The sequence below is a fragment of the Mobula hypostoma genome, chromosome 15 (genome assembly GCF_963921235.1).
Source record: "Mobula hypostoma chromosome 15, sMobHyp1.1, whole genome shotgun sequence".
NCBI classification, from domain to species: Eukaryota; Metazoa; Chordata; class Chondrichthyes; order Myliobatiformes; family Myliobatidae; genus Mobula; species Mobula hypostoma.
This window is the reverse complement of record NC_086111.1, coordinates 68,319,344-68,343,456: the sequence shown is the minus strand read 5'-3', so window position 1 is coordinate 68,343,456 and position 24,113 is coordinate 68,319,344. Positions and strand designations below refer to the sequence as shown.

The 24,113-nt window shown below is 44.5% G+C and overlaps 1 protein-coding gene across 1 annotated transcript in view; it reads right to left on the bottom strand.

Moving 5' to 3' along the window:
* col7a1 (collagen, type VII, alpha 1) overlaps positions 1-24,113 on the bottom strand; it is a 366,380-nt gene that overhangs the window by 270,522 nt on the left and 71,745 nt on the right. Inside the window, exons 7-9 of the mRNA XM_063068334.1 lie at positions 23,186-23,349; positions 17,163-17,292; positions 13,874-13,993 (exon numbers count right to left, since the gene is read on the bottom strand). Of these exons, the coding sequence (XP_062924404.1) occupies positions 13,874-13,993; positions 17,163-17,292; positions 23,186-23,349 (414 nt within the window). The remainder of the gene's footprint in view (positions 1-13,873; positions 13,994-17,162; positions 17,293-23,185; positions 23,350-24,113) is intronic.

The following is a 24,113-nucleotide window of genomic DNA, read 5'->3' as shown; positions in this document are numbered from 1 at the left end:
TGGTTACCATACCACCCTGTATATTATACAACATGGGAACAGGCCCTTGATCCAAACTAATCCATGCTAAACAAGATTTCCACCTAAGCTAGGTCCCATTTGCTTGTGTTTGGACCATAACCCTCTTAACCAAGGGTTCCTGCCCTTGTTTTATGCCATGGACCACTGTCTTTAACTAAGGGGTCACGTACTGTCCAAGTAACTTCTGAAGGTTGTTAATGTACCTGCCTCTACCACATCTCTCTGCAGATCAATCCAGATGCAAACCAACCTCTGCATTTAAAAAAGTTGCTCCTCAGATTTCGATGAAATCTTTCCCCTCTAATCTTTTCAAAGTTCAAAGTATTTCTTATATTCAAGGTACAATATATACATATTGTACCTTGTACAAAGTACAAGCCATATACAAATTGCATATACAAAGCTGAGAGTCAATTTCTTGTGAGAATACTTAACAAATCTATAGATTAATAACTATAACAGAATCAATGGAAGACTGCCCAACTAAGACACTCAACCAGAGTTCAGAAGACAACAAACTGGGCAAATGCAAAAAATCTTATACCTATGCCCTCCAGTTCCTGATCCCCCACCCCTGGAAAATATGTTTGTGTGTATTCACCCTATCTATACCCCTCAGGATTTTGTGCACCTCTGTAAGATCACCCCTCATTCTCCTCTGCTGCAATGAATCCTGAAGAAGGGTCTCGGCCCAAAACATCGACTGTTTGTTCATTTTTCACAGATACTGCCTGACCTGCTGAGTTCCCTCCAATACACAAAATACTTTGCAGATGCTGGGGTCAAAGCAACACTCACAGCACGCTGGAGGAACTCAGCAGGTCGGGCAGCATCTGTGGAAAAGATCGGTTGACGTTTCGAGCCGGAACCCTTCGTCAGGACCGTAGGGGGAAGGGGCAGAGGCCCTTCTATAAAGAAGGTGGGGGGAGGGTGGGAAGGAGAAGGCTGCTAGGTTCCAGGTGAAAAACCAGTTAGGGGAAAGATAAAGGGGTAGGGGAGGGGAAGCAGGGAGGTGATAGGCAGGAAAGGTGAAGAAGGAATAGGGGAAAACACAATGGGTAGTAGGAGGAGCTGGAACCATGAGGGAGGTGATAGGCAGCTGGGGGAGGGGGCAGAGTGACATAGGGATAGAGGAAGGGAGGGGGAGGGAATTACCGGAAGTTAGAGAATTCTATGTTCATACCAAGGGGTTCCCACCCTCCCCCCACCTTCTTTATAGGGCCTCTGCCCCGTCCCTCTACAGTCCTGATGAAGGGTTCCGGCCGGAAATGTTGACTGATCTTTTCCACGGATGCTGCCCGACCTGCTGAATTCCTCCAGCATGTTGTGAGAGTTCGTCCAATGTTTTGTGGGTGTTGTTTTGGATTTCCAGCATCTGCAGAAGTTTTCATGTTTATGAAAAATGATCACAACCTGCTCAGTTTCTCTCCACAACTCAGTCACTTGAATCCTGGCAACATCTCTTTCTAGTTCTTCTTCCCAGATTAATGGACTTTTTTCCAGTTCTGTCAGCCCCAGCACTGACATGTTAATTAGGCGTGCCAAATTTTGAGTCGACTTGTAATTAAGTGCTGCTTCGCTTGCTGAAATCTGATTCAATTCCGGCCGAAAACAGAACACAGCAAGCATGCTGATCGAGGTTTGATCTCTGCCACTGTCTGTAAGGAGTTTGTACGTTTTTCCCGTGACCATGTGAGTTTTCTTCTGGTGCTCTGGCTTCCTATCGCATTCAGAGACATACGGTGAGGGTTAGTGAATTGTGGGCACGCTGGAAGAGTGGTGACACTTGTGGGCTGCCCAGTATATTCCTCGCTGATTTGAGTTGAAAGCAAGCAATGCATTTTACGGTCTGTTTTGATGTTTCAATGTACATGTGAGAAATAAAGCTAATATTCATCTCTTTTTAAAATATTTATCCATGAGTACCTTAGTGAATGTTCAGGCTTCTACCAACAGCTGAGATAAAAACATTTTCAATGTCTTGCACAAGTTTCACCTTTTAGTATAGGCTCGAAGATTTTCCTTTTATCGCCACATCTGTCGTCCCTTTTGAAATAAAATCTAATCATAAAGTAAATGTCCTGAAGGCTGCACCAGCAAATCACAGCAGGAGTATTTTTGTTCGGATTCATCACTACTGACACCAGTGTAACGTGCTGTAAGGTTTCACTGCTAATGTAATGGCCTCTCTGTAATGTTTCACTGCTGAGGTAATGGTTTCTCTGTAGCAGCAATGTTTGGGTTATGACTAGAGATAACAGGGCTTTGGAATGTGGGTTATCCAATGAGAGGGATGTTGATCTTTCTTGTGGGTCTGGGAGCAGGGATTTCGCAGTCTTTTGTCGGGGAGAGATGAGGAGAGAAGACACGAATGGAGAGAGTTGGTAGATCGCTGAACGAAGTGGACATGGAGTGAGGGTCCGAGGGTCACCTACGCTCGGAGGAGGTTGAAAAGGGAACACATGGATGGAACCGTGAGCTGCAATGTTGCATATTAGACTGTTTCATGAGAATGGGCCCTTTTTTTTTTGTTTCTTTACTAACCACATAGCCAAATTAAGAATTATAAAGCTCAATTGTTTAATCGCATATTGTATACTGTTTGTTATTTCGTGGTACTGATTTGTAACGGGGAACACATCTTGCAGCATCCACCCAAACAAAATTTCTTAAGTTTGGCCCGGCTGAGGGCGGTCTTCCCCTAGATTAAGCCGCTAGCTGAACTGAGAGTTACACCAGCATTTATCATCCATCCATGGTTGCCCCTGGGCAAGTGTGTCAACCATATTGGTTGGTCTGGAGCCACATGTAAACCAAGCAGACAAGGATGGCCAGTCTTCTTTTCTTGAGGAGTGTTAGTGAACCATATGGGCTTTGACAATGTGATATGAAAACAGATAATGCTGGAAAAACTTAGCAGGTTAGACAGCACCTGCGGAAAAAGAAACAGTTAACGTTTCAGGCCGAAGATGCTTCCTCAGAACTGAGAAAGAAAGCAAGCAAAAAAAACGACAAACTGCCGGAAGAATGCAACAGGTCAGGATCAGCTTTAGAGGAGGGAAAGGGATGGTTGACATTTCAAGTTGATCTGGATTTGGGGAGATGGCCAATGCAAAGAGGTGAGGGGAAGGGGTAGGGCAAGAGCTGACAGGTGATAGGTGGATCTAGGTGAGGACATGTGATAGGCAGAAGGAGGAGGGCCGTGGCTGCACAGTTTATCCCACTTCCACAATTTAGTTCCATCAAACAATGATCTTCAATAGAACCCTGTGTCAGGAGAAAGTAGAACAGTGAGCAGCCCTTCAATGAAAAGTGATATTGTGTCTGTTAAATAGGGGCCGTGGACAATTCTGATTTGATGGAGGTGGACATGAAAGCACAGAGGAACACTTGGAAAAATTTCTGAAACGCTCGTTCGCTACTGCCATTACTGCGCAGTCGGGAATCTTTTGGAGGGAAGGCCTCAAAATCCCCGGCCTTGCCTGCTGTTAGCGACCAAGAAGGAGGTTGAATCGTTCGGATAGAGATGGCGCTCAGTACTCGGTGACGGAGAGCTGATCAGAGCTCGAAGTTTTCGGATGACTCAGAGTCGGACCGTGGTCGGGTATGGCAGGGAGAGTTTTTCTTCCTTCTCCCGTCTGCGTGAGATGTGGGACATTTGAGAGACTTTGAACTTTTACTGTGCTCATGGACTTCTTCATCAAGTTATGGTATTGTTGCACTGTTGTAACTATATGTTATAATTATGTGGTTTTGTCAGTTTTTTTCAGTCTTGGTCTGTCCTGTGTTTTGTGATATCACACCGGAGGAAATATTGTATCATTTCTTAATGAATGCATTACTAAATGACAATAAAAGAGGACTGCGTGTCTTCATAATCTAAAAAAAAGAATTGAGGAGATTTGGTATGTCACCAGAGAGTTTTACTAACTTGTACAGATGTACAGTGGAGAGTGTCCTGCCTGTTTGCATCACCGGCTCGTATGGAAGCCGGATACACGGGTCTGAAAGAGGCCGCAGAGGGTTGTCTACTCAGTTAGTTCCATCATGGGCATATCATTCCCCACCACGGACGCCATGGTACCGTGGCAGTTGGTGCAGTGCCACTACAGATCAGGGCATTCCAGAGTTCAGAGTTTAATTCCAGCACCATTCTGTAAATAGACTCTAGAAGTCCTGCCCGTGGAATGCATGGGTTTTCCCCGGGTGCGCCGGTTTCCTTCCACACGACCAGGTAGGTTACTATGTCATGGTAAATTTTCCCTTGAATAAAGTAAAGGCATCCGTTAGTCTTGCGAGACCGTGGATCTGCGCCTGGAAAGTCTTCGCTCTCCGGGGCGCAGGCCTGGGCAAGGTTGTATGGAAGACTGTCAGTTGCCCATGCTGCAAGTCTCCCCTCTCCACGACACGGATGTTGTCCAAGGGAAGGGCATTAGGACCCATACAGCTTGGCACCAGTGTCGTCGCAGAGCAATGTGTGGTTAAGTGCCTTGCTCAAGGACACAACATGCTGCCTCAGCTGGGGCTCGAACTCACGACCTTCAGATTGCTAGTCCAATGCCTTAATCACTTGGCCACGTTCCCTTGATTAGGCTAGGGTAAAAACAAGGTTGTGGGGTTGCTGGGATAGCCTGGCCCAAAGGACTGGGAGGGCCTACTCCACACGCTATCACTAAATAATTCCATAACCATCAAGGATATTTTCAAGAGGCGGTGCTCCAAGAAGGCAGCACTCATCGTTAAGGACCCCCACCATCCAGGACATGTGGTCTTCTCATTGCTACCATCAGGGAGGAGGTACAGGAAACTGAAGGCACACACACAGTGACTCAGGAACAGCTTCATCCCCTCTGTCAGATTTCTGACTGGACACTGAACCCATGAACACTCACTATTCGCATTTTGCATTATTTCAAAACAACAAATTTCATGACATATGCCAATAATATAAAACCTGATTCTGATTCTATTTATTTATTTTTGTAACTTAGAGCAATTTTTAAAGTTTTCCCACTGTGACTACTGTTTCAAAACAACAACGCATGCCAGTGATAACAAAACTGATTCTGATTCTGAATTCGTAATGCTTGAACAGCTTTCATGATCATTGACAACGCCAAGAGCAATATCTCAGGAAAGGAGCATCTATCAAGGACTCCCACGACCCAGACCATGCTCCCTTCCTACTGCTGCCACCAGGAAGAAGGTACAGGAGTGTCAACACCCTCACTACTAGGTTCAGGAACCGTTATTTCCCGTTAGCCATCAGGTTCTTGAACCAATGGAGATAACTTCACTTGTCTCCTCACTGGTTTGTTCCCACAACTTATGGACTAACGTTCAAGGACTCATCTCATGAACTTGAAATTTATTGCTTATTTATTTATTATTATTATTTCATTTTTTTCTTGTGCACAGTTTCAAAGTTCAAAGTAAATTTTTGTCAAAGTACATTTATGTCGCAATATACCATCCTGAGATTAATTTTCTTGAGGGCATATGCAATAAACCTATAGAATAATAACCATAACAGGATCAATAAAAGATTGCCCAATCCGGTGTTCAACCAGAGCGCAGAAGACAGCAAACTGTGCAAATGCAAAAAGTTTGTTGTCTTTTGCACATTGATTGTTTCTCCAACCGCATGGGTTTTCGTTGATTCTATTGTGCTTCTTGGATTTACTGAGGATGCCTACAAGAAAACAAATCTCAGTTTTGTATATGGTGACATATATGTATTTTGATAATACGCCTACTTTGGACTTTGAAATATCTACCCCTTCATGTTTCAAAACAGCTCAACCACAATAAAGCTTTAATTCCATACTAACTTATATTATTGTTTACAAAATGTTTCCTTTCTTAATTTCAGAATCTGTCCCACAAAGCTGTGGCTTTCAACAAACCACAATAAACTTCAACTCAGATCTGTGATTTGACACCACCAACACAATCTCCCTAAGTCCTCATCAGATTCATCTGCAGCCTCCAGGGAGAGCATCTCAACACCAGGAAGCACTTCAAAAAAGTAAAATAAATATTGGTAACCTACTGTTTGAAATCCTACAACAATGGAAAATAAAACTTTGGTTTGGCCACATCTGGAGTAAAGTGTGCAGTACCCACCAGGTTCAGGAACAGTTATTACCCCTCAATCATCAGGCCCTTGAACCAAAGGGGTTAACTTCCCTCAACTTCACTTGCCCCAACATTGAAATGCTCTCACAACCAATGGACTCACTTTCAAGGACTCTTCATGTGACGTTCTTGATATTTATTGCTTATTTATTTATTATTAATATTTCTTTTTTTATTTGCACAGTTTGTTGTCTTCTGCACTCCAGTTGAATGTCCAAAAGGATGCAATCTTTCATTGATCTGTTATTGGTTATATTCAATAGATTTGTTGAGTATTCCCTCAAGAAAATGTATCTCAGGATTGTATATGGTGACATATATGTACTTCAATAATATAATTTATTTTGAACATTGAATTCTGGTTGCCCTTCACTAGAAGGACAAGGAGACTTTGGAAAGAGTTCAGAAAAGGTTTGCCAGGATTCTGCCTGGATTAGGGAGGGTATGAGTTGTAAGAAGAGGCAGGGCAAATTTAGGTTGTTTTCAATGAGGCTGAGAGAAGACCTGATAGAAGCTTACAATGTAGTTCAGTTGCTCTCGCTCTTGGAATTGTGACAAAATACTAGATTTTCCTAAAAAAAATACCAAAAATTTTACACTTTTAGGGACAGCGACCAAATTGTCAACCTAGCAAGATAAGGAGGAAAGCAAGTTAACGCAAGAATAGCATTGAAAGGCAGGATTCACAGCAAGCAACAAGTTCAGGGATACAATGAGTGGGTTGGATGAGGCCTTTCAAGACACCCCAAGGACTGGTCATCAAAGTAGTTCTTGACACGAACAACAGTTCTTGGCAAATAATAAGCAACGTTAATGGTATCTTTGCAATTTAGGTCAATTAGTGTTAAATCGTTCACAGGTGGCTTTCATCATTTGGAGACACTCCAGCAGCTATTAATGGTCAGGTAGGCTCAGAGAGTGTAAAGGAAAGGCGTTGGGTTGGAAGAAGGGGCAGGATAGTTTGGCGTAACACACTATTGACTAAATGAACCTGTGAATTAAGACTTGAAACCAGGTCATGAGAAAGTTGTGGCATTTAATCCTTCACCTACTGTCCTACAGCTCCTTAGTCATCTATTATTAGTGTCTTAGTCATAGAACAGCACAGAAACATGCCCTTCGGCCCATCTAGTCCATGCCAAACTATTAATTTTCCTAATCCTATCGACCTGCACCTGGATAATAGCCCTCCACATTCCTCCTGCCTGATACCTATCCAAGTTTCACTTGAATATTGAAATTGAACCCAAATCCACTACCATGAGGACCAATGCAAAATTAATATTTAGAATTTATGCCATGTCTCTATTTCCCATCGGAAATTTCCCCATCTCATCTTTTCAGGAAGATTGTCTGCCATCACCTACTCTCTTCCTTTTTATATACCTGTAGAAACTCTTACCATGAACACAAGAGATTCTGTAGGTGCTGCAAGTCCATAATAACATACACATGAAATGGTGGAAGAATTCAGCAGGTCAGGCGGCATCTATGGAGAGGAATAAACAGTTGACATTTCGGACCGAGACTCTTCGTCAAGAATAGATCTCGAACCAAAATGTCAATGGTTTATTCTCTCTGTGCGTACTGCCCGCACTGTTGAATTCCTCCCCCATTTTGTGGAGAAACTCTTATCAATGTTTTTATATACACTCAGAGGACACATTATTAGGTACATCCTGTACCTAATAAAGTGGCCATCCAGTGCAAGTTTGTGTCTTTATTTATTTATTGAGGTACAGCGTGGAATTGGCCCTTCCTGCCCTTCAAGCTGCGCCACCCACAATCCCCCAATTTAATCCTAGTCTAATCATGGGACAATTTACAATGACCAAATAACCTACCAATCGGTAAGCCTTTGGACTGTGGGAGGAAACCACAGCACACAAAGGAAACCCATGTGGTCACGGGGAGAATGTACAAACTCCTTAGAGACAGCGGTGGGATATATGGTCTTCTGCTACTGTTGCCCGTTCACATCAAGGTTTGATCTGTCATGCATTCAAAGATGCTCTTCTGTACTGTTGCCTTCCTGTCAGTCTTCTCTGACCTCTCTCATTAACAAGCCTTCTTTTTTACCCACAGAACTGCTGCTCACTGGATTTTTTTTTTTTGTTTTTTGCACCATTCTCTGTAAACTTGGGGTTTGGGGGTGTTGTGGATGGTGTGGAGGGCTGTCAGAGGTTACAGCGGGACATTGATAGGATGCAAAACTGGGCTGAGAAGTGGCAGATGGAGTTCAACCCAGATAAGTGTGAGGTGATTCATTTTGGTAGGTCAAATATGATGGCAGAGTATAGTATTAATGGTAAGTCTCTTGGCAGTGTGGAGGATCAGAGGGATCTTGGGGTCTGAGTCCATAGGACACTCAAAGCTGCTACGCAGGTTGACTCTGTGGTTAAGAAGGCATACGGTGCATTGGCCTTCATCAACAGTAGGATTGAGTTCAAGAACCAAGAGCTGTATAGGACCCTGGTCAGACCCCATTTGGAGTACTGTGCTCAGTTCTGGTCACCTCACTACAGGAAGGATGTGGAAACTATAGAAAGGGTGTAGAGGAGATTTACAAGGATGTTGCCTGGATTGGGGAGCATGCCTTACAAGAATAAGTTGAGTGAACTTGGCCTTTTCTCCTTGGAGCGATGGAGGATGAGAGGTGACCTGATAGAGGTGTATAAGATAATGAGAGGCATTGATCATGTGGATAGTCAGAGGCTTTTTCCCAGGGCTGAAATGGCTAACACGAGAGGGCACAGTTTTAAGGTGCTTGGAAGTAGGTACAGCGGGGATGTCCGGGGTAGGTTTTGTATGCAGAGTGGTGAGTGCTGGAGACTCTGGTAGAGGTGGATACAATAGGGTCTTTTAAGAGGCTCTGGATGGGCACATGAAGTTTAGAAAAATAGAAGGCTATGGGTAACACTAGGTAATTTCTAATGTAAGTACATGTTCAGCACAGCATTGTGGTCCAAAGGGCCTGAATTGTGCTGTAGGCTTTCTATGTTTCGATGTTTTAACTCTAGAAACTGTTGTGCATGAAAATCCCAGGAGATCAGCAGTTTCTGAGATACTCAAACCACCCCGTATGGCACCAACGATTATTACACAGTCAAAGTCAGTTAGATCACATTTGATCCCCATTGTGATGTTTGGTCTGAACAACAACTGAACCTCTTGACCATGTCTGCATGTTTTTATGCATTGAGTTGCTGCCACATGATTGGCTGATTAGATATTTGCAATTGTGCCACGGTAGTGTGGCAGTAAGCTTTACTCTGTTACAGCTTGGGGCATCAGAGCTTGGAGTTCAAATCCAGCGCCAACTGTAAGGAGTTTGTACGTGCTTCCCGCGACCATGTGGTTTCCCACCGGGTGTTCCAGTTTCCTCCCACAGTCCAAAGATGTATGGGTTAGTGGGGTAATTGGTCATTGTGAATTATCATGTTAGACAGTAAGACATAGGAGCAGAATTGGGCCATTTGGCTCATCGAGTCTACTACACCATTTCACCATGGCTGATCCATTTTCCCTCTCAGCCCCAATCTCCTGCCTTCTTCATGCCCTGACTAATCAAGAATCTATCAACTTCTGCCTTAAATATACTCATTGACGGCCCCCACAACTGCCTGTGGCATCAAATTTCACAGATTCACCACTCTTTCCTCATCTCATCTCATGTCCTCAATACTTATTTATTCATTATTATCTTCCTTTTGCATTTGCAGTTTGTTGTCTTTGCACTCTGGCTGAACTCCCTAGCTGGGCAGTCTTTCACTGTTTCTCTTATAGTTATTATTCTATAGATTTATTGAGCACGCCCATAAGAAAACGAATCTCAGGGTTGTACATGTATGTACTTCGATAATAAATTTACTTTGAACTTTGAAGTAGGTTTAAAGTCAACCAAATATTGAGGGTCAAAGGTTCTGTACTGTTCTGTTCTAAGTTCAAGCTAACACCAATAAATTGCAGGCTATTTTCACACTGCTCAGACATGCCAGGATGACTTCTTGTTTTACGAGTGAGCATTACATCACCCAGAGTTTCCTGTGGCAGTTTACGAACTTGGAACATGAAAAGGCAGTGCGAGTGTTCATTTAAAATGCACACCTCTCTCCTGCAACCGTACACCTGGCAAGGATGCATGCAATGGCTGATGTGCAGCCTCCGCTGGTTTATGCGTTTCGCATTTCCTTTGGTACAATGTCGGCCTGAGACACAACCAGCACCCACCGCACACCAAACAATAATCCGAGCTTCTTAAAAGCAGCAGCCATGGCTCCGGGCCATCATTCCAGAGAGCTCAAAAGGTTTACCAGCCCTTCCTATTTTTTTTTCCCTCCAATCATTCAAAACCCAAAGCCCGAAGCTACATCAATAAAAGGTTGCTTCATCAGTACCTACATAGAGTGAAAGATGATCCAACCCAATATGCAGTCTCATTTTTCCCCTAGAGGAAAAAGTTTTTCTGAGGAACAATAGCCAGTGACACATACTACACCAAGTAGAACACGAAGTGGAAGACACCACAGCAAGAAGGGTCAAGGTCAGGGTCACGTTGGAAGGTGACCAACCTTCTCTCCTGACCCATCCAATAAAGTGTGTGGGGGGTGGGGTGTTGAAAGCCTCTACACGGGCTCCAGAACTTCTCACAGACCATCCCTGAATAAAGAATTCCTACTCCTTATTCCATAGAACTAACAGCACTACTTCACAGTACATGATGTTGTGCTGACCTTATAACCTACTCACAGACCAATCTAAATCTTCCCTCCTACATAGCCCTCCATTTTTCTATCGTCCATGTATCTAAGAGTGCCTAAAATGCCCCTAATGTACTTGCCTTTACCACCATCCCCAGTAGCGCATTTCACTCGCTTGCCATTCTCTGTAAAACAACCTACCTCTGACATCCCCCCCCATATGTTTTTCCAATCATCTTAAAACTATGCCCCCTTGTATTAGACTTTCCGGCCTGGGAAAAGCAAGCTGGTAGTCTTGAATCTTATCATCTTGTACACCTCATCAAGTCACCTCACACTTCTGTGCTCCAAAGAGAAAAGCCCAAGCTTGCTCAACCATCCCAGATTAGACATTAAAACATGGAACTGAGAATATAGAATATTATAGCACAGTACAGGCCCTTCAGCCCACGATGTTGTACTAACTCTTTAACCTACTTCAAGATCAATCTAACGCTTCCTTGCCACATATCCCTTCACTTTTCTTTCATCCCGGTGCCTATCTCAGAGACTCTTAAATGTCATTAACACATCTGCATCTACCACCAACCCTGGTCGCACATTTCAGTCATGGACTGCTCTCAGTGTAAATAACATACCTCTGACATTCCTCCCTATACTTCCCTCCAATCACCTTAAAATTACACCCCTTTGTATTAACCATTTCTTGTATTAGAACATAGAATAGTACAGCACAGTACAAGCCCTTCAGCCCACATTGTTGTGCCGACCCTCAAACCCGGCCTCCCATATAACCCACCCCCCACCTTAAATTCCTCTATATACCTGTCTAGTCGTCTCTTAAATTTCACTAGTGTATCTGCCTCCACCACTGACTCAGGCAGTGTATTCCACACACCAACCACTCTCTGAGTAACAAACCTTCCTCTAATATCTCCCTTGAACTTCCCACCCCTTACCTTAAAGCCATGTCCTCTTGTTTTCAGCAGTGGTGCCCTGGGGAAGAGGCGCTGGCTATCCACTCTATTTATTCCTCTTAATATCTTGTATACCTCTATCATGTCTCCTCGCATCCTCCTTCTCTCCAAAGAGTAAAGCCCTAGCTCCCTTAATCTCTGATCATAATGCATACTCTCTAAATCAGTCAGCATCCTGGTAAATCTCCTCTGTACCCTTTCCAATGCTTCCACATCCTTCCTATAGTGAGGTGACCAGAACTGGACACAGTACTCCAAGTGTGGCAGAACCAGAGTTTTATAGAGCTGCATCATTACCTCGCGACTCTTAAACTCTATCCCTCGACTTATGAAAGCTAACACCCATAAGCTTTCTTAACTACCCTATCTACCTGTGAGGCAACTTTCAGGGATCTGTGGCCATGTACCCCCAGATCCCTCTGCTCCTCCACACTACCAAGTATCCTGCCATTTACTTTGTACTCTGCCTTGGAGTTTGTCCTTCCAAAGTGTACCACCTCACACTTCTCTGGGTTGAACTCCATCTGCCACTTCTCAGCCCACTTCTGCATCCTATCAATGTCTCTCTGCAATCTTCGACAATCCTCTACACTATCTACAACACCACCAACCTTTGTGTCGTCTGCAAACTTGCTAACCCACCCTTCTACCCCCACATCCAGGCCGTTAATATTAGTCACTTCCACCCTGGGAAAAAGTCTTTGACTGTCCACTCTATCTATGCCTCTTATCATTTTGTACACCTCAATCAAATCACCTCTCATCCTCCTTCACTCCAAAGAGAAGAACCCTAGCTCACTCATCGTCTCCTCATAAGACATGCTCTCTAATCCATGCATCATCCTGATAAACCTCCTCTGCACCCTCTCTAAAACTTTCACATCCTTCCTATAATGAGGCGACCAGAACTCAACATTCCTGCTCCGAATCCCAGGATAAACACTCCCTTCCCTATGTCCCAGTTTAAACATCTGCTTCATGCCCCATTCCTGCCCCATCCCCAAGAATATACATTCAGTGGCCACTTTATTAGGGGCCTCCTTTTCCTAATAAAGTGGCCTCTGATTGGATGTTTGTGGTCTTCTGCTGCTGCAGCCCATTCACTTCAAGGTTTGACGTGTTATGCATCCTTGTACCATCACCCAGAATAAACACTCCCTCTCCAGATGATCAGTGCGACATGAAGATGTAGAAATGAAAAGAGTTTCAAGTACAACAGGTCTGGCAACTCCTTTACCCTTTAGTCACAACGCGCTGGAGGAACTCAGCAGGTCGGGCAGCATCCGTGGAAAAGATCAGTTGACGTTTCAGGCTGGAACCGTTCATCAGGACTGAAGAGGGAAGGGGCAGAGGCCCTATAAAGAAGGTGGGGGGAGGGTGGGAAGGAGAAGGCTGGTAGGTTCCAGGTGAAAAACCAGTAAGGGGAAAGATAAAGGGGTGGGGGAAGGGAGGCAGGGCAGTGATAGGCAGGAAAGGTGAAGAAGGAATAGGGGAAAACACAATGGGTAGTAGAAGGAGGCAGAACCAAGAGGGAGGAGGTAGGCAGTTGGGGGAGAGGGGCAGAGTGAAATAGGGATAGGGGAAGGGAGGGGGAGGGAATTACCGGAAGTTGGAGAATTCTATGTTCATACAAGGGGCTGGAGACTACCTAGACGGTATATGAGGTGTTGCTCCTCCAACCTGAGTTTAGCCTCATCATGGCAGTAGAGGAGGCCATGTATGGACATATCTGAATGGGAGTGGGAAGCAGAGTTGAAGTGGGTGGCTACTGGGAGATCTTGTCTGTTTGCTGCCTTTTGCTTTTGCTGCCAGAGTGAAGTCAGATCCCACTGAACATTAATGCAAACACTTGAAGAATGGAAACCTTCTTCAAACACATTCTTTTCTAAAGTAATTTTGCCGTTAATCCAAATATTCAGAACAGAAGTTGTTCCTTTGAAATTTACCCTGCTTTCCTCCTCCCTGAAGCCACCAAAGAAAAAAGACTGACATACACAATGCGCGGTTGTACACGCTGCATAACAACCTTCCTCTTACCTCTGCGCTTGAAAGTCAGCCGGTACCCTTGGACGGGGAAGATGGGCGGTCTCCACGCCAACCGCAGTGAAAAGTGTCCAGCCGTGGCGACGCGGAAGTTCAGTGTTCCCGGCATGGCCTCTGAAAGAGATGCATGTTTAAACAGCAATGAAGGCGACAGGTTTATAGGTTAGGGGTAAAAGCTGAAATGTTTCAGGGGAACGTGAGGGGTATTTCTTCACTCAGATGGTGGTGCCATCTGCCAGCAGAAGTGGCGGGTGCAGGTTCAGGATTGCAACGTTTAAGAGGTTTGGATAGGTATATGGATGGGAGTCTTGTGGATGGCTATGGTCCAGGTGCGGATCAATGGGACTAGGCAGAGTAATAGTTTAGCAGAGACTAGATGGGCTGAAGGACCTGTTTCTGTGTCATAGTGCCCTATGTCTATGACCTTAATACCCCAAAGTACCTGTTTCTGTACTCTTTGATTCTATCACTCCATTGTAAGTTGGAGATGGGTGATGGGGTAGAGATACATCTCGACCAAGGGAGGTGTAAAAGTGCTCCTTCCTGCTGCTAACCTACAGGTCACTCTTGGGCAAGGTGTAGCACCTGCTTAGCCCCCCCAGTCAGAGTCACGTAAAGCCATGGGAGCAGGTGGAGGATGGTCGTATGAGCAGCTAGTGCATATCAGAAGACATGGTTATGCAACCCTTGATAACAGGCACACAATCTCTGAACAGTATTGATAATGGCTGGGGTCACCCTTCTTGTAAAGACACTACACAGAAGAAGGCAATGGCAAACTATTTCTGTAGAAAAAATTGCCAAGATCAGTCATGGTCATGGAAAGATTACGTTCGCCTATATCATATGACATGGCACATAATGCTGATGTCATGCGACAGGGCACATAATGATGACGATGATAATTTGGAGATCCCCTCTCATGATCCCTTTACAACTAGCTGCATAAGGAGAGATGCCATTTATAGCCATACAGCTTGCTATATGCACAGTGGCTAATCCATAAGGTTAATGCCAGATGGACAATTTCCTCACGAGAGGAGGGTTTGATGAAGATTACTGGAAATCAGATCTGAGATAAAACAGAATATTTTGGAAACATTCAGCAGATCAGACGGCATAAGATCTTCTGCAAGGAATGCAGAAAAGATGCCAGGATTCAAGGGATTGAGTTCTAGAGAGACTGAGTGTTCTAGGGCTCTATGATTTAAATCTAACGGTAAGGAAGGCGCGGTGATAAGTCAGGATAGTGGTACAACTTGGAGGGAGCATGAAAGCGATGCTGTTTCCATGTGGTATCATAGGCTAGGTGTTTGGGACAGGATGTCAGAGGACTCTAGCCAAGCAACTGTTGTAGCTACTATACACTGTAGCCACTGTGGTGCTTGCGGTAAAGGGAAGAAGTATTCAGGGTGGTTGATTGGATTAAATGGCTTGGTTTTTCAAAGGATGTTTAGCTGTTTTTTGGTAAATTCTATTGCATTGCTTTGTTTTCCTACATACGCCTGCAAGGAAATCAATCTCAAGGTACACTTACTTGCAGCAGCATCACAGTCACAGAGCTGTAACGAGAGAGCTACGGATGGGGATGACCCCAAGTGCAGAGAAAGACCTAGAATTAACTCAGACTTGAAATAAACAGGACAACACAAACAAAATCCAAAGGCAAAATCCCAAACAGTAGTTCTAGAAATGGAACTCCTATGATTGAGCACAGAGTGCTCAGCACGAGGCCTTTAAGCATAGACAGTCCATGAAAGAATGTGGCAGGCAATAATTGACAGCCCGAGTCTTAAAGGGGAGGGGACCAATGGGAGGAATGTGAGGGTGATGGGCAGATGGGAAAACTAGTAAGGTGATGGGGGCTGGGGTGGGAGGAGGAAGAACTGGGTAGATCAGGAACTTGGGAGACAGTAGTTGGGAGACTGAGTGTTAAAGGGACAGCGGCTGCTAACCATACTCCGGGGAATTGTAGTGCCGAAACATGGATGCCTGCCACTGTTCAGTCAGGACCATGACACAGATCATCAGAGCATCACTTTGTCTACATACAATCAGTCCATGTATATAAGCTAATATTACATATTTATATTTATTGTGTTTTTTAATGCTGTATGGGATCCAGAGTAACAATCATTTACACTTGTGTATTGATGAATGACAATGAAAAATCTTGATTCGTATCATATGAGGAGTGTTTGATGGCTCTGGGCCTCTACTCACTGGAATTCAGAAGAATGGTCGGGGGGGTGGTGGAATCTCATCGATACCTACCGAATGTTAAAAGGCCTCGACAGAGTTGATGTGGAGAGGATGTTTCTTGTGGTGGGGGAGTCTAAGACCAGAGGACAGAGCCTCAGAATAGAGGGGTGTCCTTTTGGAATGGAGATGAGGAGGATTTTTTTTTAGCCAGAGGGTGGTGAAACTGTGGAATTCATTGCCACGGGCATCTGTGGAGGCCAAGTCATTTAAGGCAGAGGCTGAGAGACCCTTGAATAGTGAGGGCATGAAGAGATACGGGGAGAAGGCAGGAGATTGGGGCTGAGAGAGAAAATGGATCAGCCATGAAATGGTGGAGCAGACTTGATGGGCCAAATGGCCTAATTCTGCTCCTATATCTCATGGTCTTATAATCAACATTTACAAGGAATACATAGACATAAGTAATACCCAGGATCAATGTTCCCTCCAATTTGTAATGACCAGTGTGTGCAAAAATCTTGTGCTGTGCAATTTTTTGCCCAGTGACTACAAGTGCGCACTAAGTTTTATATATAGAGGTAGTCATTTTAACAGCTAGCAGAACACTGTCAATAAGAACTTTGATCTCCTCTGGGTCTGATCGTTCTCACTCTCAGTCATCTTCACTCTCATAAAACATAGGTAGCAGGCCTGTAGCGGGCAATGAAGGATTTTCTCCTGGAGCTTTTGGCACACAGTCCGTATGTGATTTGCGTGCTAAATGATACTCTAAAAAGCCAAGTCCTGGGAACATTGCCCTGGATGCTGTCGATATCTTTGAGAGCTGTCAGGGCTACATCTATCCAGACAAGCAGAGGTTAATCTACCCACTCCTGCCTCATGCCTTGCTGATGGGATGAAGCTTTTTGCACGTCACTCACTGCAGGATACCCAGCCTCCAGCTAGCTCAGAGAACGGCGGGCACATCCGACAGCCACTGGAATTGATCCCGTCGTATCAGGTATTACAGGGTGGAGAGGGGAAAAAGTTCAGCAAGTGTAGATAGCAAGATCTCCATATCAGATCAGTTCACAGTACTTACTGGTCCTGGCCTTGGCTGAAGTGGACTCTCCAATGCTGTTGACGTACTGAGCAATCACCGTCACCAGATATTCCGTAGCAGGCTTCAACCCTTGCAGAAAGGCCAAGCTTTCATTTGCTCCAACAGTAATCTGTTCAAGGATCAACAAAGATCAACTTCGTTCACCATATATGTGTACAAGTATTAGGAATTTGCCGTGGTGTGTTGGCACGACATGCAACCAAAAAAATCAACATTCAACAACTATAAGAATAAAGAATTATATAAAAAATAAACTTAAAGGTTAAAGTATGGATAAGGAATAAAATTACCATAAATGCATAAATACCAGCATGTGTTTACAATGTAAAAGGCATTATAAAAAGTGTTATAACGTGTTTACAGAGCAGTTCAGTAACGGAGGTAATAAAGATAATAAAAGGGTGGGGGTGGCTGACTAGAATGATTGATCAGATTAACTGCCTGGGGGAAGAAACCTTTAAGAAGGTGTGATGTTTTAGTTTTAATTGCCCTTGAGGGCAGGTGGTGGATGGTTGTATGAGTAGCTGGTGCACATCACAAGTCCTGGTTATGCATCCACTGATGCCAAGCAGACTCTGCAGAGCATTAACAATGGATGAGGTCTCCCATCTTGTAAAGACACTGTCCAGAAGAAGGCAGTGGCAAACCATTTCTGTAGAAAAATTTGCCAAGAACAGTCAAGGTCAAAGAAAGACCATTGTTGCCAATGGCATACAACATGGCACGAATTGAACGAGCGATAGTGCTTTCCAAAAGGGAGTTTTAGGAAAACCCAGTCTGCTGGGTGGATAGTGTCTGCAATGATATTTCCTGTCTGCTTCATTGCCCTGGTGCAAGTCCTGCAGTGAAGGTAGACTGCAGCCGATGTTTTTCAGCTGATCTGAACAAGACATTAATGCCCCATGGTTAGTAAAAGCCAACCTCACTACAACGTTCCTGCTTTATTTGTCAATGTTCCAACTAGAATTGGAATATTATCGTCAATTGTACGGAGGTATACTGAAAAACTTGTCTTACATACTGTCCATACAGATCAAATCATTACACAGTGCATTGAGGTAGAACAAGGTAGAACAACAGTCATGCAAAATAAAGTGTAACAGCGATAGAGAAAGTGTTGTTCAGGAAGACCTATAAGGTGTAAGGTCATAACAGGGTTGATTGTGAGGTCAAGAGTCCTTATCATTTAAGAGGTCTGTTCAAGAGTCTGACAACAACTGGTTGAACCTGTTGGTATGTGCTTAAAGGCTTTAGTATCTTCTGCCCGATGGCCGAGGGGAGAAAAGAGAATGCCCAGGATGAGTAGGATCTTTGATTATACTGGCTGCTTTACTGAGGCAGCAAGAAGTCTATACAGAGTCCATAAAGGGCAGACTCTGGACAGCTTTCTGTCCACTTGATCTACACCTTTGTGAAAAGTCTAATTAAAGACTTCGTTCACTTATCCGTAAAACCTGTAGTTTCTACCACCTAAAAGGACAATGGGTTTTGGCGCAAACCAACGCAATCATGTGGTGATTCCCCTCCGATTCGAGCACCATTCTGATTTGGAAATACATGGAGGAAGATCAGAAATGGTGAAAAAATTACAAGGAGTGAAACTGGGAGAGAGATGTGATGGGAGGAACGTGAAGGGGGAGAAAAGACGCAAAGATGTTTGTGATTATTGGGGGCTGAAATTAAGATTGAAAGTCTTTTGTTGAAGCAAAACATGCGATGAAGAATGAAGTGGAAGACTGGACACTGAAGGCTTTGAGATAGTGACGGTGTTGTTTCAGAGAGGAGTCAAGATTATAGAAACATAGAAAACCTACAGCACAATACAGGCCCTTCGGCCCACAAAGTTGTGCCGAACATGTCCCTACCTTAGAAATTACTAGGGTTACCCATAGCCCTCTATTTTTCTAAGCTTCATGTACCTATCCAAAAGTCTCTTAAAAGACCCTATCACATCCACCTCCACCACCTTTGCCGGCAGCCCATTCCACGCACTCACCACTCTCTGTGTAAAAAACTTACCCCTGACACCTCCTCTGTACCTACTCTCAAGCACCTTAAACCTGTGCCCTCCTGTGGCAACCATTTCAGCCCTGGGAAAAAGCCTCTGACTATCCACATGATCAATGCCTCTCATCATCTTATACACCTCTATCAGGTCACCTCTCATCCTCCATCGCCCAAGGAGAAAAGGCCGAGTTCACTCAATCTGTTTTCATAAGGCATGCTCCCCAATCCAAGAGGCAACATCCTTGTAAATCTCCTCTGCACCTCTTCTATGGCTTCCACATCCTTCCTGTAGTGAGCCGACAAGAATTGAGCACAGTGCTCAGAATCAGGTTTTTTATCACTGCCTCCAAGAAGACCACAACCTCGTCCTTGGGTTCGGAGGTTTGTGTGTCTCAGTGACCTGGAGAGCTATGTTGGCTGGAGTCAGGGATTAATGTTTTGGCTCTTGGTAGGGTCACCCATGCCAAACAGGTCAAAGGGTAGAGGACAGACTAAGAATGGTCCACCGGTCCTCCAGGTTCAGGGGTTCAGTTCAGGGCTAATAACTCTGACTGATCAAACCAAATTGTTACGGAAACAGCAATGATGGATGCTTCTACATCTGGGTGTGAAGCTACTGACATGAAGGAAGCCCTGAACACTGTCAGAGATGGAGGACCTTCATTGCTACCCCAAACACCAGAGGCATAATGGGCAGTATCTTATTATCACTGACATATGTTGTGAAAATTGTTGTTTCGTGACATCAGTACCGAGCAATACAGTAAAAACTATAAGGTACAATAACAAATATAAATAAATAAGTCATACCAGAAGGGAGCTAAATAGTGAGGTATCATTCACGGGCTTATGGACCATTCAGAAATCTGGTGGCGGAAGTGAAAAAGCTGTTCCTAAAATGTTGAGAGTGTGTCTTTAGGCTCCTGAACCCCCTCCCTGATGGTGGTAATGAGAAGAGGACATGTCCTGGGTGGTGTGGGTCCTTAATCATGGATGCCGCCTTCTTGAGGCATCACCTTTTCCAGATGCCCCTGTGCCGGGGAGGTTAATGTCCCTGAAGGAACTGGCTGGGGTTACAACTCTCTGCCACTTTTTCCGTTCCTGTGCAGTGGCGACTCCACACCAGACGGTAACGCAAGCAGTTGGAATGCTCTCCACTAACATCTGTAGAAATTTGCTAGAGTATTTGGTGACATATCAAATCCCCTCAGACTCCAAATGAAATACAGCCCCCGCTGTGCTGTATTTCCCTACACTCAGTGGCCACTTTATTAGGTACACCGTAAACCAGCTCGTTAATGCAAACAACATACATCAAAGTTGCTGGTGAACGCAGCAGGCCAAGCAGCATCTATAGGAAGAGGCGCAGTCGACGTTTCAGGCCGAGACCCTTCGTCAGGACTAACTGAAGGAAGAGTGAGTAAGGGATTTGAAAGCTGGAGGGGGAGGGGGAGATGCAAAATGATAGGAGAAGACAGGAGGGGGAGGGATGGAGCCGAGAGCTGGACAGGTGATAGGCAAAAGGGGATATGAGAGGATCATGGGACAGGAGGTCCGGGAAGAAAGACGGGGGGGGGGTGACCCAGAGGATGGGCAAGAGGTATATTCAGAGGGACAGAGGGAGAAAAAGGAGAGTGAGAGAAAGAATGTGTGCATAAAAATGAGTAACAGCTGGGGTACGAGGGGGAAGTGGGGCCTAGCGGAAGTTAGAGAAGTCAATGTTCATGCCATCAGGTTGGAGGCTACCCAGACGGAATATAAGGTGTTGTTCCTCCAACCTGAGTGTGGCTTCATCTTTACAGTAGAGGAGGCCGTGGATAGACATGTCAGAATGGGAATGGGATGTGGAATTAAAATGTGTGACCACTGGGAGATCCTGCTTTCTCTGGCGGACAGAGCGTAGATGTTCAGCAAAGCGGTCTCCCAGTCTGCGTCGGGTCTCACCAATATATAAAAGGCCACATCGGGAGCACCGGACGCAGTATATCACCCCAGTCGACTCACAGGTGAAGTGATGCCTCACCTGGAAGGACTGTTTGGGGCCCTGAATGGTGGTAAGGGAGGAAGTGTAAGGGCATGTGTAGCACTTGTTCCGCTTACACGGATAAGTGCCAGGAGGGAGATCAGTGGGGAGGGATGGGGGGGACGAATGGACAAGGGAGTTGTGTAGGGAGCGATCACTGCGGAATGCAGAGGGGGGGGGAGGGAAAGATGTGCTTAGTGGTGGGATCCCGTTGGAGGTGGCGGAAGTTACGGAGAATAATATGTTGGACCCGGAGGCTGGTGGGGTGGTAGGTGAGGACCAGGGGAACCCTATTCCTAGTGGGGTGGTGGGAGGATGGAGTGAGAGCAGATGTACGTGAAATGGAGGAGATGCGTTTAAGAGCAGAGTTGATAGTGGAGGAAGGGAAGCCCCTTTCTTTAAAAAATGAAGACACCTCCCTCGTCCTAGAATGAAAAGCCTCATCCTGAGAGCAGATGCGGCGGAGACGGAGGAATTGCGAGAAGGGGATGGTGTTTTTGCAAGAGACAGGATGAGAAGAGGAATAGTCCAGATAGCTGTGAGAGTCAGTAGGCTTATAGTAGACATCAGTGGATAAGCTGTCTCCAGAGACAGAGACAGAAAGATCTAGAAAGGGGAGGGAGGTGTCGGAAATGGACCAGGTAAACTTGAGGGCAGGGTGAAAGTTGGAGGCAAAGTTGATAAAGTCAACGAGTTCTGCATGCGTGCAGGAAGCAGCGCCAATGCAGTCGTCGATATAGCGAAGGAAAAGTGGGGGACAGATACCAGAATAGGCACGGAACATAGATTGTTCCACAAACCCAACAAAAAGGCAGGCATAGCTAGGACCCATACGGGTGCCCATAGCTACACCTTCAGTTTGGAGGAAATCGGAGGAGCAAAAGGAGAAATTATTAAGAGTAAGGACTAATTCCGCTAGACGGAGCAGAGTGGTGGTCAGCCAATCATGTGGCAGCAACTCAATGCATAAAAGCATGCAGACATGGTCAAAAGGTTCAGTTGTTGTTCAGTCCAAATATCAGAATAGGGAAGAAATGTGATCTAAGTGACTTTGACTGTGGAATGATTGTTGGTGCCAGATGGAATGGCTTGAGTATCTCGGAAACTGCTGATCTCTTGGGGTTTTTATGCACAGTAGTCTCTAGAGTTTATAGAGAATGGTGCAAAAATTAAAAATCATTCAGTGAGTGAAGATGCTTTGTTAATGAGGGAGTTCAGAGGAGAATGGGCAGACTAGTTCAAGCTGACAGGAAGGTGACTAATTCAAATAACCACACAACAGATACAACGGTATCTGAATGTACAACGTGTTTGTCTTTGAAATGAATGGGCTCCAGCAGCAGAGGACCACAAACGTACACTCAGTGGCCACTTTATTAGGCACAGGACATACCTAATAAAATAGCCATTTGTTGTATTTCTATCACTCTGCGTATCCCTCCTGCTCTTTCCATTGTAAGGTCTTCGTGTTTCCTCCCTTCTTAATTCTGAGGCATTACCTCTATTTTCTCCCCACCATCAGATTTCTAAATGGACAACGAATCCACAAACCCATGTTGTTGTTGTTTAGTCATTTTAGTCGAATCCGACTGTTGGTGATTCATAGAGTCCATAGGGTTTTCATGGCAAGATACGGAAGCAGGTTGGGACCTGGGCTGGGTTTGAACTCAGGATCATCTGCCTTGAAGTCCAGTGCTGATCCCACTACACCACTAGCCTTCCCCATGAACACTAACTCATTATTTTTTCCCTCTCTTTTTGTACTACTTCATTAATTTAATTTTTATATACACTTCAAATTGTAATTTATAATTTATTATTTATCGCAATGTACGTCTGCCGCATAACAACAAATTTCACGACGTACATCGGTGTTATTAAACCTGATTCTGATTCTGAGTATCTCCAGAGTTTCCCACTCGTACTTCTACCTTTGGTCTAGAGGCACACACTGTCGATGTACAATGCTCACCTCTCGGAGTTCAGCTGTGATCGGAAAACCCACTGTGTTGAGAGGAGTGTATTGAACTTTATATCCTGTCACAGGTCCCACAGCTGCAATCCAGCGAATCCACATCGATTCAAAACTTTTGTCACTGAAGGTCAGATTAGAGGGGCCCCCGGGCACTTGGGTAGCTAAGGGAAACGGCAAATAAACAATTTCAAACTTGAACACAAATTGATAGCCTTTTAAAATTACAGTCAATATACATTACCACTCATAAGTACACACCCTTCATATTGGGAAATAGAGAGGTTCTGGCCAACATGGATAACTTCCCTCACCTTAACAGTGAACTTCTCCACAACCTACAGACTTACTCTCGAGGACTTTACACCTCAGGTTCTCAATATTATTTATTTATTTTTATTATTATTATTTCTGCGGTCTGTCTGCTTTTGTATGTTGGTTGTTTGTCAGTCTTTCTTTATGTATAATTTTTCATAAAGTCTATTGTAATTCTGTACTTTCCTGTAAGTGCCTGCAAGTAAATGAATCTCAGGGAGTAGGAGATATGTATATATATGTATATATTTTCTATCTGTATTGTATTTTGTGTTGCATATTTATTATGGGTATCTGTCAGGTGGGGTTGGGACGTGGTAGGTTTGAAGAGTATAGTTGCGTATTTACGCTTTGTCTTTAGTTCAGTTTTTAGTCTGATTAGAGCAGGGGATAGGTTGAGGGAAAAATTTTCCTTAAGAACTCTTTAAGAACACTTCACTTAGTAACTATTGCGGCAAAACTGATCCAAATTGATCCAAAATCAATGCAAAACAATTGCCACATGCCTGCGATCTCGGGCGGAGCTGTTATATGGATGCACCCATTGCTGCAATGATTGCTCCAAAGATTCAAGTTCCCTATTCTGATTTTTTATTAGCAAACATACAATTAA